Here is a 16,339-nt window from a genome sequence, read left to right as displayed (position 1 = left end):
GAGTTGTAAGTTTAGTCATTTTATAGTTTATAGTTCGGTTCCTTTACTTTTAGACAAGACGTTTCTTTATGGAGAAATCAAATGGGCAGACTAGGATCAGAACTAATATTTCCCAACTAACATGGCTTGGAAAAAATTTATAATGCATTTTTTAACTGTGTAAGAAGAGCAAGCTGTTGGAATTGTAAGAAGTTATTTAACCACTTAACATCTTGTGTCATAGGAATGTGTCAGTTTATTGGGGTAGAAATGGGATCTCAGTTACCTTCCCAACACTTGCTGTAAGTGGGGTTTGGGAAGCAGCAGCTGCTTGCTGAAGAAAAGGGATAGGGAGGTGGCTGGAACTCCCCATTGCCATCGGTTACTTTGTGGTGAGTTGATCAGAGCAGCTTGTGTAGAAACCTGGAGAGCTGATGTTTAGAACATAGAATACTGAATTCAGACCGCTATCCCAAGTGTGAACCTATGTAAAGGAGATCTATCAAATTATTTTGAACAGTAGCTTATTTTTCCCCCTTTCATGAGTCACTTGTGTACAGAATTTAATCAAAAAATGTTAAGCCAGTTAACCTGCTCAGATAAGGCTTGACTATGAAACCTAATTTGGGTGACCCTCCCCAAGTGATTGATGAACATGTTATTTGTATTTTTTTTTTTAATATTTATTTATTATGTATACAGAATGTATGACTGCAGGCCAGAAGAGGGCACCAGATCTCATTACAGATGGTTGTGAGCCACCATGTGGGTGCTGGGAATTGAACTCAAGACCCCTGGAAGAGCAGCCAGTGCTCTTAACCACTGAGCCATCTCTCCAGCCCCTTGTATTTTTATTATTGTTTTTTGAGACAGATTCTCACTGTGTAGCCTGGGATGGCCTTCCTTTGCTGTTTGAATGCTGGGATGCCAAGCATGGTCACTACAAGTGGCTCCTGCACATGTTTTATACAAGTTGTAAGATTAAAAATAAATGAGCATATCAGAATACTCAGTATTTAGTCATGTTGCTGGAATAATAAAGTACCACAGAAGTTTTAAAGTTTATTATTATTATTTCTTTTTTTTGCCAGAGAAGGGACTGGATAGTATAGAATGCTGGTTCACTCAAGAGTAGATAGAAAAAGAGTTTTAAAGAGAGTAAAGCAGGCTGCTTGTTCTGACTCATAGCATCTCACTGTTCATGTTGCTAAGTGACCGTAAACTTCCGGATGGGAAACTTTTTCTGCGCACACTTCGGAGGTAATTGCGGTACAACATGACACTAATGACTCGAGCCTGGAATTGTTTGGACACAATGTAGTAGAGGACAACATCGAGACATGTGCTGAGGTTCATGAGGAAGGTGGTGAAGGCTCCCCAGGGGTTGTAGCTGGTCTCCTCCCCCTGCAGCATCAGGAAGGCGAAACAGACGTGAAACGGCATGAAGCAGATGAGCACCTGCACCAGCAGTGTGATGATGATCCGTATGGATTTCTCCTTCACCTTAGGCTTCAGCTTAGACGTCTGCCCATGGAGGAGGCTGTGAATAATGACCACATAGCACCCGATCATGATGAGCAAAGGGGTCAGGAAGAAAAGCAGGAGCCGAGTGAAGTTGAGCACATTGACAGCTTTTAAGTGGACAATGTCAGAAATCTTGAGGCAGGTGGCAGGGGAGGAGGCTTTATCGGGGTCTTCGTAGAGCAGCAGCAGAGGGACAGTGGTTGTCAGGGTCATTATCCAGACCCCCACACATGCAAGCACGGCCTTACAAGTGTTCCTCAGCTCCTTGGCGTACTTTGGCTGCACTATGGCCATGTATCTGTCAGCACTAATGAAAGCAAGAAGCCACAGAGCCAGGCTTGGGTAAAACACCACCAGAGCCCCAAGAATGTGGCAGAAGTACTCTCCAAATGGCCATTCACCCTTTGCGTAGTAAAACATCCGAAACGGTAGACTGAGTATGAATATTAAGTCCAGTAGTGCGACATTCATCATGTAGATGGTTACTGTGGTTCTTTTCTTGGTCGTACAGCTGAAAACCCATAATGCAGTAACATTGACAAATAATCCAATCAGGAAGATGCAGCTGTAGAAGACCAGGGCTGCGATTTTGTATTCATCTGGGTTCGAGCTGTTAGAAAGGACCAGCTGATCGCGATTGCTGGGGGTCGTCATCTTACAGCAGGCCTGTGCCCATGATGTGCAGAAACTGTCAGGACTAGTGAGAAAAGGAGGGTAAGAGCTTTGGTTGGAAACAGGTGCTGAACAATCTCTGGCTTCTTTGCTGCTAGTGAGTTTTAATTTTGAGGGCATTTCATATCGAAGACTCCGTGTACATGCCTTAGTATTTTTCAAGAACATATACCCTAGAAGTTATTGCTATTATTTACTTTTTGTTTTTATTTTTGTAGCACTGGGCATTGAACACAGGTCCTCACATACGCTATGTACCCCACTGAGCTAAGAATCCTAGTCAGTCAATCAGTCAGTCTCCCTCTCTCTCTCTCTCTCTCTCTCTCTCTCTCTCTCTCTCTCTTTCTTTCTTGCTTTTTTGAGACAGCATTTCTCTGTATAACCCTGACTGTCCTGGAGCTCCCTATTTAAACCAAGCTGGCCTCCAACTCACAGAGTTCTGCCTGCCTCTGCCTCCCGAGTGCTGTGACTAAAGGTGTGCATGACCATGCCCAGACCTAGTCTTTATAATGTACTGGTCAGTTAAAATGGCCTAGGCACCATAATGCTCTGGGAGATTCAACCAGTTTCATTGACCTTGCTCATCTCTCTTGTTCCCAAATAATCAAATTAAGAGACAATAAGAATTCTCTGGAGTAATGGGAGAAGGGCCAATCTGGGTTTTAAATCTTATAAAATGACTTACCCATTTCTATCGTTTTTATTCTGTTTATTTTATAACTCAGAAGCAGTGTTCAGATACTTTTCAGTCACTAAATACAACCATAATTTACAAAGCATGTATCAGAAGACTAGCAGAAGAACCAGAACAGCTGGAGACGTAGTTCGTGTGAGCAAGTAGGAGCTTGGGTTGCTCCAGCCGCTTTTTCTGCTGATTTTCTAGTGCACAGTAGGACGTGCTCAGTGTCTGCGAGTGTTGGGTGAGCTGACCCTCAGCAGCTCTTGTCAGCCTTGTCAGTGAGGTCTCGTGTAGTTCCCTGTTGATCCCACACCCTCTCTTTTGAAGTTGCGAACATTTCTTCCCAGTGTCATCCTGTACTCTCTTCAGATTGTTGTAGGTCTAGACTAACTGCTGTTCTGTGTCGTGGTCTGCTAGCATCCTAGAGCAGCAGGTGTGCAGTTGGGAGCACCTGAGGCAGGGGCTGCTGTTTTTTGTTTACCAGGGTCCTGTAATTTGAATGCTGCTGCGTCAGTGGGACATAGAAAGCCGTGTTTTGAGGGTGTTTTTCTAGTCTAGGTCCTTCCATACTTCTGCCCTGCCTGGATGAACATAAATTCTGTCAAAGGGAGGGAGGCCTGCGAAGTCCTAACATGGGTAAAGAAACATGGGTAAAGTTTGATAGCGTTTACAGATAAGCAGCTGTCAGTGTGAAATCCCCTCACCCGGACTGTAATGCCAGCAGACTTTAGAAATACTCATATGCAGAGATGGAACCTGGGGGCATATGAGAAGTTTCTTTAAAATGCCACTTTGTAGGGTGCTTATGTCTAATGCAGCCCTGAATATCTCTTTAGTGAAAACTATAGGGAGGATTAGCAGCCCGTGGTCAGGTGGTGGACTGAGCAGTGCTGTGGACGAGCACGCGGACCGTGTCCTACCCCCCTTTGCTGTCTGACACGTGTTTGATTAACTGTGATTTTGGAATAAAATCCTATATATCTAAAACCTGTATGAAAATTCCAAATGAAGCCGAGAATGTTGGCAGAGGCTTTTGATCTCAGCTCTCAGAAGGCAGGGGGAGGTGGGGAGTTCAGGCCAGCTAGGAGGCCTGTCTAGAAAGCGCCTCCAAACATTTATATAACTAGAATATTAGTTTCTACCCAAATGAGAAAATTACTGCATAGAAAAGTTAAATGTCATTAAGCAAAGGAGACTGACTTAGAGGCTTAAACATTTTAACTCCGTGGATTTTACAGTAGCATTGCAAAGTAAATGAAATTCCATGGTCTTCCCTCCTCCTCCCTGATACTGCTGTGGAAACCCTTATTTATAACCCATCTTGGCTGTCCTGTCTGTTCACCCTCCCTCCTGGGCTGCTTTTCTGTAGTCTGCTTATCACCAATCTTACTTGTTCATCTGCTCCAGTGCGATGCGTGTGTCTCGGTATTACCGTTACAGGCTGTGTTCTGCAGGGTTTTGAGTAAGTGTTAAAAACTGGCTGGCTTTGGCTTTCAGGTTAACTTTTAAAAAACTTAATTCCATGATTATCTGTAGTTTTTCCTTAAAACCAACTAAATTCGTGAAGGAACATAATTGAAACCACAAGACAAAGACATGGAGATATGTTGTGATGCATCGTGTCATCAACATTACTCTAAATGGAGGGGGAAAGACAGTGAGGCCTCGGCCTACACAGAGAGCTGCTGGAACTCCTGTGCTGAAGTGAGAGAGAGGCCTCCCCAGGGCAGGGCACACCAGTGGTTATCCTCCCTAGGGAAGGACACACCAGTGGTTATCCTCCCCAGGGAAAGGCACACCAGTTATCCAATACTGAATAGCCAGTCCTGAAAGCATACATACAAGTCACATACAGACTGAGCAGGATGGTTGTGTGTGTGTGTGTGTGTGTGTGTGTGTGTGTGTGTGTGTGTGTGTGTGTGTCTAACAACAATGAATGAGAAAGAGACCATGAATTTGAAAGAGCAAGGAGGTATATGTGGGAAGGTTTGGAGGGAAGAAGGGGAAGGAAGTAATGATGTAATTGTAATCTCAAAAATAAAAAATTCTAAAATTCCGCACTTACTATTAACATAAAATACTGAAAATGAGCGCCAAACCATGGAAGAAGAGTAACCTGTTGTTCCAGGTGTCATCAGAAGAAACAAAGATTTTGTTTGTAAACACAGCGTTCCTCTGATAATGATTTACCACGAAGTCACTGGGTGAAGCTTACCTCTGGTCAAAGCGCTGTCTGAGAGGTGACCATCTGCCGACGTGCCGGTCCTGGAGTCCTCAGACCTTGTGTTTCACAGATGGTGCTTTTGTCTCTGCTCGCTGTTGAGAGGTTGTTGGAGATGTAGTACTGATACGGCGTTGTCTGTTGGGCGGAGTGCTGCACTGCCCCTTTCAGGAAGTGCTCTGAAACAAAGTTCTCAGCGTGGGACTTTACCCTGGATGTGGTTTTTCTCTTTCACTTGTGATTTGTTTATGAAGTCCTGCTCAGCTCAAGCTCCTCTTGAAGTGATAGCATATCTTGAAGGAAGGCATATGAAAAGGGAAAATTTCTTGAATAACTGCTTGTTTTGATGTTTGAAGTCTGTCATTTATAGAAAGGAGATTTGATGTGGGGCCGAGCAGGGTTCAGAGCCTGGCTTCTTTCTATGCTGTATGACTTTGTCTAGCTCTGTCGCTGTCCCTGCCTCTGCAGTCACATACAGAGTACTCATGGGATAGGATTTTGGGAACTCTGATCCAGAAAAATCCTGCCCGTGACAAAGCACCTGTCGCCAAGGCACTCCTCAGTCATTTCTACCAGTTTGTAAAATCGTATCATATCGCTTCTCACATTCCACAGTTCCCGATGCCTACAGTTGGGCTCCATGGCTCCTTCTGCTCTCCCTGCGGATCTGTTCCCGGGTCCTGAGGCAGCTTCCCACCACTTTGTCCCTTTTCTATCTCAAGGAAGGCTAGCAGTATTTTTTTTTTTTTCATGACATCTCTGCAAATCCTAGGACTGGGGAAGTCTAGTTGGAAGGATTTACATATAGAAGTGTTCTGAGAAGGGAAGTGAAACCTGCAGAAGGGGGTCAGCAGCCCACATCACTGCTGTCTAGCTACACTGCATTTAACTTTCTCAAAAGGAACCTACCTCTTGTCCACTTGAAGGATCTTACATCAGTTACACATGATTTGTCAGGTTTTAAAAGGTACCTAAGCATATATTCTTCTGCGTTCTTAATGTAAGTGATTGAATATGGCTGCTGCCACCTCATCCTTCCTCCCCTGTTGAGACAGGGTCTCACTGTGTAACTCTGGCTGGCTTGGACTTATATAGACCAGGCTGGCCTTGAGCTTGAACTGGTCTTCCTGCCTCCCAAGTGCTGGACTAAGGTGTGAGCCACCATGCCCAACTTGAGGTAGTTTGAAAACCTTCTTCTTTTCTCAGAAGTGGTAACCCTTCGTTCTATGAAAGGTACTGAGGTTGGCTGTGCTGACAAACTACTGGGAACCATGGTGGCCTTCCAGAATAGTACTTTAGAGTCTCCGGTCACGGCAGCGCTCCTGTTCGGTGAGGAAGTGGGGCGTGAGATAACTCAGAAGCTGCAGGTAGTAATGACTGCCTTGGTTCCTTTTCTAGCTATCACTTCGTCATTGCTGAGTTACAGCATAAATGTTTTGTGTGGAGTTATGTTTTCTAATATGCTGCACAGGAGTGTGACGTTTCACCTGCACAGAACCCTCCTGACTGAGACTCAATGCATTCTTTACTGCATCACACAGAGTCCGACAAAGTTTCTGACAGGAAGTGCTGGTTTGTGTCTGGCGTATTTCTCGTTAAGACAAGAGCCTTTTCCCATATGTAGCATTTTTTTTTAAAGATTTCTTTATTTATTATGTATACACACACCAGAAGAGGGCACCAGATCTCATTATAGATGGTTGTGAGCCACCATGTGGTTACTGGGAATTGAACTCAGGATCCCCAGCCAGTGCTCATAACCTCTGAGTAATCTCTTCAGCCTGTATGTAGCGTTCTTAATTGAGACTTCCATTTCTTAGTGCAAGGCACCCAGGCAGATTGGGAACTTCCCGAAGGCTCAGCAGGTCCACCTGTGGACCCTCTCCTGGGCTACCTTGTCCAGCTGCCATTCATCCTCTGCCATTTCTTGGCTTTTTCTTGGCCCTCCTGCTGACCTGAGCTTTTCATCATGATTGCAGGTTAGGAAGAGTTACAGAGCTAAAGAAGTTACCTCAGACTGTGTGGCAGTAGACAGTGGGTCAAGGGTCTTTGCCTGCAGGAAATTCTTACTCTCATACCAGAACTTCGGGACTATTCCTGCAGTTTTGATTTCCTGACTATATTTTGGAATGTGAGAGGAACTGATCAACTTGATTCTTACCAAAGAGGGATTTCTTATATTCCCAGGGACTGTGGGTTCCCTTCACTTTATGAAATGTTTTGGTCTCACTTTGGGTTTTGGTTTGAACATTAAAGACTGTGTGGGTGAATTTTTGTTTTAGTACGAGAACCCAGTTTTTTTAATAAGTATGATTCAGTTAAGACACCACTGAAGGTAGAAAGGGCGTTACTAGATGTCTGCAGCCTGTCTCCGTGTAAGACAGCTCCTTTGTTAAAGCTTTGCTTGTGCCACGGACACACTTATGTTTCATGGTCTTAAATGGTTCACAACCATAACGAGTGTCAAGAGCTGTTTATCCCGATTGTCCTCTACCATGTGGCCTGGCCTGGCAAGGGACAGTGGACAGCAAGCCCTTAGTGATTGGCAGACAGCCAGGCCCCAAGGAGAAGAGTGAGGATGACAAAGTTCTGTGCTGGTGAAGGAGCCCTGGCCCCATGGCCCAGCACTCTGATTTGACAAGGAAACCCTTGTCTCTGCCTCTCACTCTCTCAGACTCATGTCTCAACTGATTGCTGCTTCGGAAGGGCTGGGCTCAGGGTTGAAGGTCGGGGTGTTTTCGAATAGTAGGAATTTCTGAATAAAGTCCGAGAGATTATCTAAATGTATTTTTTAATCCCAACGATTTGTAGGCATTCTCTTACAGCCACTTTAGAATGAAGAGAAACTTTAATTTCCTAAATTGTCTTGTGAATTTAGTCTTCCCCAATTCTGTCTCTTTTGTGCAGCTTAAAAATTTTAGGAATATATAATAAGACAGTTACTTACCTCATAAGAAGTGACTTGAACCCAGTTATGACAATCAATGTGACAGATAAGTTTAGCTAACTAAGCATCAAATCATAATCTGTCACTAAGAAATTCTCAGAGAGGACTCCTCCTGGGCAGTTTACCAGTCCTGTAGCTCCTGAAGTCTTGTAGGACCCCAGGGCAAGAGTCTACAGAGGTGTTCTCCCTGAGAACAAAGATCCAATGGAGAACCCCAGGGCTATTGTGATGCACTTGAGATTTCAGTTAAAGGAGACACACCCAGAAATGAGGGTGTGGGGATGCCACATGTGGTACCAGGAGTCACCATTCCGAAGAAAAGACCTAGGGTGGGCCAGTGCTGTGATTGGATCCTCAGTGTCTCCCAGAAGTCCCAAATCTTAGTCCTCAGCCTGGAATTTATTCCCAGAAGGTGGTAGAGACTTTTAAGAGCTGTGCTTTAAGTGGGAGGTTCTTGGGGGCATGCCTTCAATATGGATCTGAGATGCAGCCATGACATAATGGTTTGCTCTGCTGGGTATTCCTTGCTGTGATGTGATTCCTTTCCACAGGCTTAGGGCAGTGGGGCCAGCCTCAGACCAAAAGCCTCTGAAACTGAGCCAAAATAAACCCTTTGTGTTTAGAAGTTTATCTCGGGTCCTTGTGACCAACACTGAATGATAAAGAAATAAGAACTTGGTTTCCAGGTTATTTAAATAGAGGTCTGTTTCTTAGTATGTGGGAAATGGAGGATTTTAGTGTACAGGCTTCTGCATACTAAAAGTACATCTGAACATTTTTTAATTACTTGATTTTTTTCTGCCATTACTTACATCGTTGAGAAGGGCAGTGGAAGTGCTCACTGTCAGGCGTTGCTTCATACCCATTGTCTTCCTCAGTTTCCTGCAGTCTGTCCCCAAAGTGTGTTGAAGACTGTGGTTGGAGTTGGTGGCATGGCCCAGGGGTTGTTTGCATCTGGTTTTCAGGCTGTTTACTCTGTTCCACATTGTACATTGTGGTTGTATACTTATCTTAGCATTGTTACAGTTGGTTCTCGGAAATAGCAATTCCTGAGGGAATTCTTGTTCTCACTTCTTCACAGAAGACTCCATAGCTGCATTCTCTCAGCCAGTAGATCCGTGTCTAGGAAGAACTCTGCCATCTAGTGGCCAAGATGAACAGGCACTCAAAACAAACAACAACAAAACCCCCAACAAACTAGTATGTCCACATCATCAGCAAACACACACCTGCTAACTTCATTTGTAATCATGAAAATGAAAACTAAACCTGAAAAATAACATTACCCACACACCAAAATACAGACAGGAAGGCTTACCTGTGTATGTTGCTGGCAGGAGTTTAAACATGGAAGACCCTTTGATATTAAGTACCAAAATTGAGATGTACAGATGCCATGGCTTAGGCGACTCCTTGATACCTAGCCAGTGAGATTGTATGTTTATGTACCCCAGGAGATAAGCAAAACACCCATAGCAGTACTGTATATAACAGCTCCAAAATAGAAACAGCCCAGTGTTCACCAGCTATAGAGTGGACATCAGGTGTATGCAAACGGTAGGGTGTTGGTCATGTTGACTGATGTACCTGGAAGAGGCAGCTCCCCACACGGATGAATCTCATTACAAAAAGGGGCCTAGGAAGGAATCCCTAGTGAGTAATTTCCATGTTTTGTGACTTCCATGAAGCAGACCAGGCTACAGTAAGTATGTAGGTATCCACACTTGGTGGTCACTGCTTTGGTAGACAAGAAGCAGCAGGTGCCTGTGTGGCAGGACCCTAGGACAGTTGCTCAGTAACCCTCAGAGATGCAGGCAGAAGGTATTAGCACCCGGAAGGAGAGAGGCCTGTGAGTCAGCTGTGTATGGAGGAGTGGACTAGGCTCTTGCAGGAAAGATCCAAGGAATAAATGAGCCCTCACCTCAGACAGCTCCTGCTAACCGCCCTTTGTGCTCCCTTTTCAGGACTCAGCTGGAACCCAGGAGCTCTAGACTTTGATTAGAATTCACAGGGACAAAGCAAGGTCCAGAGGGGAAAGACGCAGTTTCTGTGTGTGTGGTACATTCCATTCCTATTCAGAGAGACCTTGGCAAGAAACTTTGGGTGCCAGAGTTGACACACTGGTGATGAGGAATCTGCCTCTGAGGCTGTTCCCATGAGCACAACTTCCACCACCTGGGATCTCTGCAAACCCCCTTGTACATGGTAGCTTCTGTCCTATGTTCTGTGGACACCAAATGCTAGTTGTCTGTAAATGGAGGCTTTTCTGCCTCCCACCTGATTTCATAGCCGCTTATACAGTAATCACTCAGAGACTTGATATTATTTATAAATAGTTGGCCTATTGTATCATGAATCTTAAAGGTCTTATTAATAAAATCAAACCTGAGACCAGTTATTGGGGTGAATGCTGGGAGATCAGAGAAGCAGAACAAGCCACAGCTTCCTCACCTTGCCAGTTCCTCAGCTGATCCTGTTTCCTCAGACTAGAAGCCTCTCAGTCCTCATCCAAATGGATCTCAGCTGAACTGCTGCTGGAAGTCTAAAAGCTTAACCAGCCAAATGCTTCTAGTTCTTGGTTTCTCACACCTTATATACCTTTCTGCTTTCTGCCATCACTTCCTGGGATTAAAAGCCTGAGTCACCATGCTTGGCTGTATCCTTGAACACACAGAGATCTGCATGGATTTCTGCTTCTGGAATGCTAGGATTAAAGGCGTATGCTACCACTGCCTAACCTCTATGTTTAATATTGTGGCTGTTCTGTCTCTGACCCCAGATAAGTTTATTAGAGTGCACAATATTTTGGGGAACACAGTACCACCACAACCTATTGCTCAGGCTTATTATTAACCAGCTCTTACAACTTAAATTAACCCATTTCTATTCATCTATATTTTGCCACATGGTCGTGGCATTACCAGTCTGCTGGCATCTTGCCCCTTGGGTGGTTGGATGGTGTGTGCCCTGACTCCTCCCTTCTTCTCCCTGCATCTCTGCTTGGATCTCCCTCCTGGCTCTTATCCTGCCTTGCCATAGACCAACGCAGCTTTATTTATTAACCAGTGGTAGTAACACATATTTGCAATCTACAGAAAGACATCCCACATCATTTCTCCTTCTCTGTCTAATCAAAAAGGAAGATTTTAACTTTAACATAATAAAATTACATATAACAAAACAGTTATCTGTAGTAGATTGTTTTGAGGTGTGTTACTTTTGTTACTGTGCCTGTGTAAAACACCTGATGGTCTAATAAAGAGCTGGCCAATAGTAAGGCAGGAGAAAGGATAGGTGGGGCTGGCAGGCAGAGAATCTATATAGAAGGAGAAATCTGGGAGAAGGGAGGAGAAAAGAAGGAAGTAGCTAGAGAAGGAGGAAGACATCAGGAACCAGCCACCCAGTTACACAGCAAGCCACGAGTAAGAGTAAGATTTACAGAAGTAAGAGAATGGGAAAAGCCTAGAGGTAGAATGTAGATAGGATCATTTAAGTTATGGAAACCTGACAAGAAACAAACCAAGCTAAGGCCAGGTATTTATAATTAAAAATAAGCCTCAGTGTGTGATTTACTTGGGAACTGGGTGGCGGGCCCCCCAAAAAGAGCAAAAACAAGAACAACAGTTATCAAGCAAGAATTACAGTTATAATATTTAGTCTATTTGTATTTGGCAAAAATTAAAGAAAATATTTTCTCATCTATCTTATCTTTGTGTGTCTAAAGTTTCATATCCAATTTATCATAACTAAGGAAAATTGTAATTATAACTATCTAGTCTTCAGCCCCATCAAAGACCCCAGAAGGATATAATATTACCTGAGTAAACAGGAAGTGCATTGTAAGCAACTTCCATAATTCTAGAAATGAGAGAGACATCTGGCTGCCTAGACAGTCACCCAAAGTTCCTCTGCAACATTGGGGCATCCATCTTTAGCCTACAGGCCTAGAGTGTCTGGCAGATTTCTCAGTGAAGCAGGAAATTTGAAGGACTGTCCCACCTATTTTGGCAAAATGTGTCAGTTGTTTTTTTATGTGTCCTGCGGAATGTCTGGCAGACTCTTCCATGAAGCAGGACCCATGAAGGACCGTCCCATCTTTTTTGGCAAGTTCAGCAGTCACTTTCCTGTGGGTCCTGTATGTCCAGTTTATATAGCATATTGTCAAGCAGTCCAGGCAAGAGCAGTTTCTTGCTCAAATGACTAGCCTTGCCACATTGAAAGCAAACTCCATAAAGAGTTTCTTCGATGCCTATCATCCTCTTGAGGTAATTGGTGCTGCCAGTCCTGAGGCCGGAAGTTGTCTCTCAAAGGAGCCACGCACCCGCAGGCAACCCAGCTCTGGGCAGCAGTACTAAGTAGTGCACAGCCATGCTCTTAGGCCGGTTGCTGTTCTGTGCCACGGCTCGCAGTGAGAGACATGAGCTAGGAAGCTGCCCTTTGCTCCATTTTTGTGTCTAGAAGCCCCCTTTTAAATATATATTAAGCTTTTTTAGGCTTTATGTGGATGTATGTGTGCACAGTGTTGGTGCCTTTTATAAGTGGAGGCTTTTCTTTGTTCCGCCATGTTCTGCAGCTGCTTATAAACTAATCATTCAGAGGCTTGATATTACTTGTAAATGCTTGGCTTATTGCTTAGGCTTATTACTAGCTAGCTCTTACAATTTAAATTAACCCATTTCTATTCATCTATATTTTGCCACATGGTCGTGGCGTTACCAGTCTGCTGGCATCTTGCCCCTTGGGTGGTTGGATGGTGTCTGCCCTTACTCCTCCCTTCTTCTCCTGCATCTCTGCTTGGATTTTTCTCCTGGCTCTTGCCATAGACCAACACAGCTTTATTTATTAACCAATGGGAGCAACACACATTCACAGCATATAGGAAGGCATCCCACATCAGTTTTCTTTGTCCCTGCATATCTGAAATGTCCCTGCAACATATGTAAGTTTCCCTGTCCTAACTTGGGCCTGGGTGGCTGTGCAAGCTTTGCCTGAATCGTGAATTATCCGAGTCGTTTTAAGTTAGCCTCTCCACTGTGCAGTTGGACAGACCTCTTTTTTTTACTTTGCAGTGCAGTGAGCATTCTACTTTGGCCTCCCAAATTTCTGGAGTAGTATCAATGAGTCTCATAGGATGGGACCTGGGGTTCTCTGCACTTAAACGTCATTTAATTAAAGACTCATTTCATGGAACCCCATCTCCACCATCTTGGGGAAGACTGGGCCCACTGGGAACTCAGACACCAGTGTTCTGACGGGCTCCACTTGTGCTGGGCCCTGGCGTCTTGTCCTTTGCTGTGGTTTATTTTGGAGTTGACTACCTGAAGACATAGTCAGTCTGCTGAGGCCGACAGGTGTACGTGTCTTTCCCTTGACAATGAACTGCATTGGTTTTGTTGAGCAGAGTGAAGTGAACACTGGTGATGATGCAGGGGAAGGCTGCAGCGGTGCTGTCCTCTTACCGCCAGCTCTTGGCACACGGACCGTCTCTGTAAGTGTGACTGTTGTACAGGTCCTTGTCTCCAGCAGGCACTGCAGTCCCTGAAGAATCCCAGCAAGACAGCTCAGTGAAGTGCTTAAATATAGGAGGAAGCTCAGTCAGTGAGGTGCTTATACACGAGGGCCTGAGCCTGCTCCCCAGAACACACACACACTCACTCACTCACACACTCACACACTCACTCACTCACTCACTCACTCAGTCATTCACTCACTCACTCACTCACTCATTCTTATATCCAAGCTTCATGGCTTTCAATCCCAGTGCTGGGGAAGCAGTGACATGTAGGTCCCTGGGCCTTTCTAGACAATCAGCTTAGTCTGCTTGGCAAGATCCAGGCCAGTAAGATACCCCCAATTCCCGCAAAGTAGACAGGGCCCAAGAAATGATACCCCAGGTTGTCCTTTGACACCCCCCCCCCAAACACACACAGGAATGGGAGTGACTGGAGAGATCAACCTGGAGTCACACAGCGCAGATGACTGTGGTATTTCTTCATATAGTGAGGCATTGCCCTTGCCTGTGGTACATGGTTTTCTTTTCTAACACTTAATGTCATATTTTCTTTGGGATCAATAATTACAGTTTTAGAGTTAGTAGCATAAGGTATCTATGGCATTTCTCATTTGCAGTTTGTATTTACTGATCCTTGGCTGTTTTTCCACCTCTTTTTCTTTCTTCTCATTTTATGTGTTTTGTAAAGGAAGAGCTGGCATGTCTCAGCTATTTCAGTGTCTAACACAGTGCTTCCCCTTGGAGAGCCTTGATAAACAGACTTAGCAATCCAACCAGGGGTCTGTCTTCCTGGCTGTGCTATGGCTCAAAAATGGATGCTTAGTGGTTTTAGACAGAACTCATCTTGAAGACATCAAATGAGCGCAGGGGATAAAAGATCGGTCATCAGGCTTACCTCAAAGGGTGGCAGTGTTCAGGGATGGCTAGATTGTCATCAGGCTTTCCTCAAAGGGGTGGCGGTGTTCAGGGGTGGCTAGATCGTCATCAGGCTTTCCTCAAAGGGTGGCAGTGTTCAGGGGTGGCTAGAGTTGGTTCTTTCCGGAGAACTTGTTTAATGGGAGAGTGCTCATGCAGTTAGATGTGGAACAGTTTCCAATGACTCATTCATATTTATCTCCTTTTTTGGTGATGGATGCTGTCAAGGCTGTCTGATAAGATACTGTGTTTTCACAGACGATTGGTGACGCTTGAACTCTTGACCTTTAACTTGATTTGACATCTTGTTAAAACTGAAATAAGTTAATTTTAAAAATTAATTAAGAAATAAAATAATGAAGAATATTGAGTGATAGATTATATAGATGTTTTGGCATTCACTTAGAATCATTTCTATATTATGTAGTAACCTGTAATCACATGCCTTTAGTCTTCTAAGACATCTTGGCTTATAGACTTTCTGCTCTCATTAGAAGCCTTCTATTTATTTTAGGAAACAGTTTTCTTCTGTAGGATTCCACTTTTAATATCACATGTGCCTGATAAATTTGATCAATAATTGAACGTGAGGTAGCATTGGAACTAATTTGTCATGTTTTTCAAAATATATTTGCATATAAACACAAAACTCTCCATCTTCACCATCTTAACTTTTAAATACCTTTTTACTAATTCTTTGACAACTTTATACATGTATACAATGTGTCTTGATCTTGTCTGTGTCCATCTTCCCCGTCTCTTCCCTCCCCGCAACTCCGTTCAGTTAGAGCTGCCCCCTAGAATGCTGACTGATCTTGTCAGCTCAGTCTTGTGTAGGTTACCATAACTGTGGTGAGTTCATGAGAGTAATGGCCATGTCATGTGTAGAAGACAATCTCCAACGCTCTTTCCATCCCGTCCTTTACATTCTTTTACTTCTGCCTTGTTCCCTGAACCTTGCGGGTCAGAGGCTCGATACAGATGTCTCACCTAAGCAGGGCACCCAGCAGCCGCTTCTCCTCAGCACTCTGACCAGTTTTGCAGCATGTTCCCTGCAGCTACTGAAGACAGAGTTTGCCTGGCCAAGGCTGAGAGCAGAGCTGATCTGTTGGTACATGTGTAAATATTTGGAGGGCAGGTTGACAACATATCCGTTTAGTAAAACAACAGTAGTGGGTGTTCCCGGAGGGCCTGCCGTAGTGTCTTTCCTATTGCTGTGATAAAACACCACAACCAAGGCCACTTATAGTAGAAAGAGTTTACCTGGAGCATGTAGTTGGTTGTTGTTTACTCTTTACTCTTTGCTCTTTTGGGGGCCTGCCACCCAGCTCCCAAATAATCACACCAGAGTCTTATTCTTACTTATGAATGCCCAACCTCAGCTTGGCTTGTTTCTAGCCAGTTTTTCTTAACTTAAATTATCTACCTTTTGCCTCTGGGCTTTTTCTTCTTCTTACTTCTGTATATCTTACTTTCACTCTTACTCCATGGCTGGCTGTGTGGCTGAGTAGCTGGCTCTTAGTGTCCTCCTTTTCTTGTTCTCTTGCTCCTTAATTTTCTTTTGCTTCTCCTTCTATTTATTCTCTCTGCTTGCCAGCCCTCCTTTCCTTTCCCCTGCCAAGCTATGGGCTGTTCAGCTCTTTATTAGACCATCAGGTGTTTTGGACAGGCACAGTAACACAGCCTCACAGAGTTAAACAAATGCAACAAAAAAGACTCAACACATGTTAAAATAATATTCCACAACAGGCGTGTATAACTTGAGAGGGTTAGAGCCCAAGAGCGTCATGGCAGGGAGCATGGCAGCAGTCATGGTACTGTAGCAGAGGGTGAGAGCTCACATCCTGAGATACAACCATAAGGCAGACAGACACTAGGAATGGTGCACGT

At 44.2% G+C, this 16,339-nt stretch overlaps 2 protein-coding genes across 5 annotated transcripts in view; one reads left to right on the top strand and one right to left on the bottom strand.

Annotated features, from left to right (window-relative positions):
* The window catches only part of Ubac2 (UBA domain containing 2), a 180,876-nt gene that overhangs the window by 41,613 nt on the left and 122,924 nt on the right, over positions 1–16,339 (top strand). The gene's annotated exons all lie outside the window — the stretch shown is intronic.
* Gpr18 (G protein-coupled receptor 18) lies at positions 1,029–8,229 on the bottom strand. 3 transcript variants are annotated; one of them, XM_059273175.1, is made up of 3 exons: positions 8,023–8,229; positions 5,070–5,368; positions 1,029–2,200 (listed from the first exon to the last, which is right to left on the bottom strand). In XM_059273175.1, the coding sequence occupies exon 3, from the start codon at positions 2,155–2,157 to the stop codon at positions 1,162–1,164; it is 996 nt and encodes a 331-aa protein (XP_059129158.1). In that variant the 5' UTR covers positions 2,158–2,200; positions 5,070–5,368; positions 8,023–8,229; the 3' UTR covers positions 1,029–1,161. The 3 variants fall into 3 exon arrangements, with proteins under 3 accessions (XP_059129158.1, XP_059129159.1, XP_059129157.1); XM_059273176.1 differs by having other exon boundaries at positions 5,070–5,254; XM_059273174.1 differs by lacking the exon at positions 5,070–5,368.

The sequence above is a fragment of the Peromyscus eremicus genome, chromosome 9, assembly GCF_949786415.1.
Source record: "Peromyscus eremicus chromosome 9, PerEre_H2_v1, whole genome shotgun sequence".
Classification (NCBI taxonomy): Eukaryota; Metazoa; Chordata; class Mammalia; order Rodentia; family Cricetidae; genus Peromyscus; species Peromyscus eremicus.
This window is presented reverse-complemented; position numbering and strand designations above follow the sequence as displayed.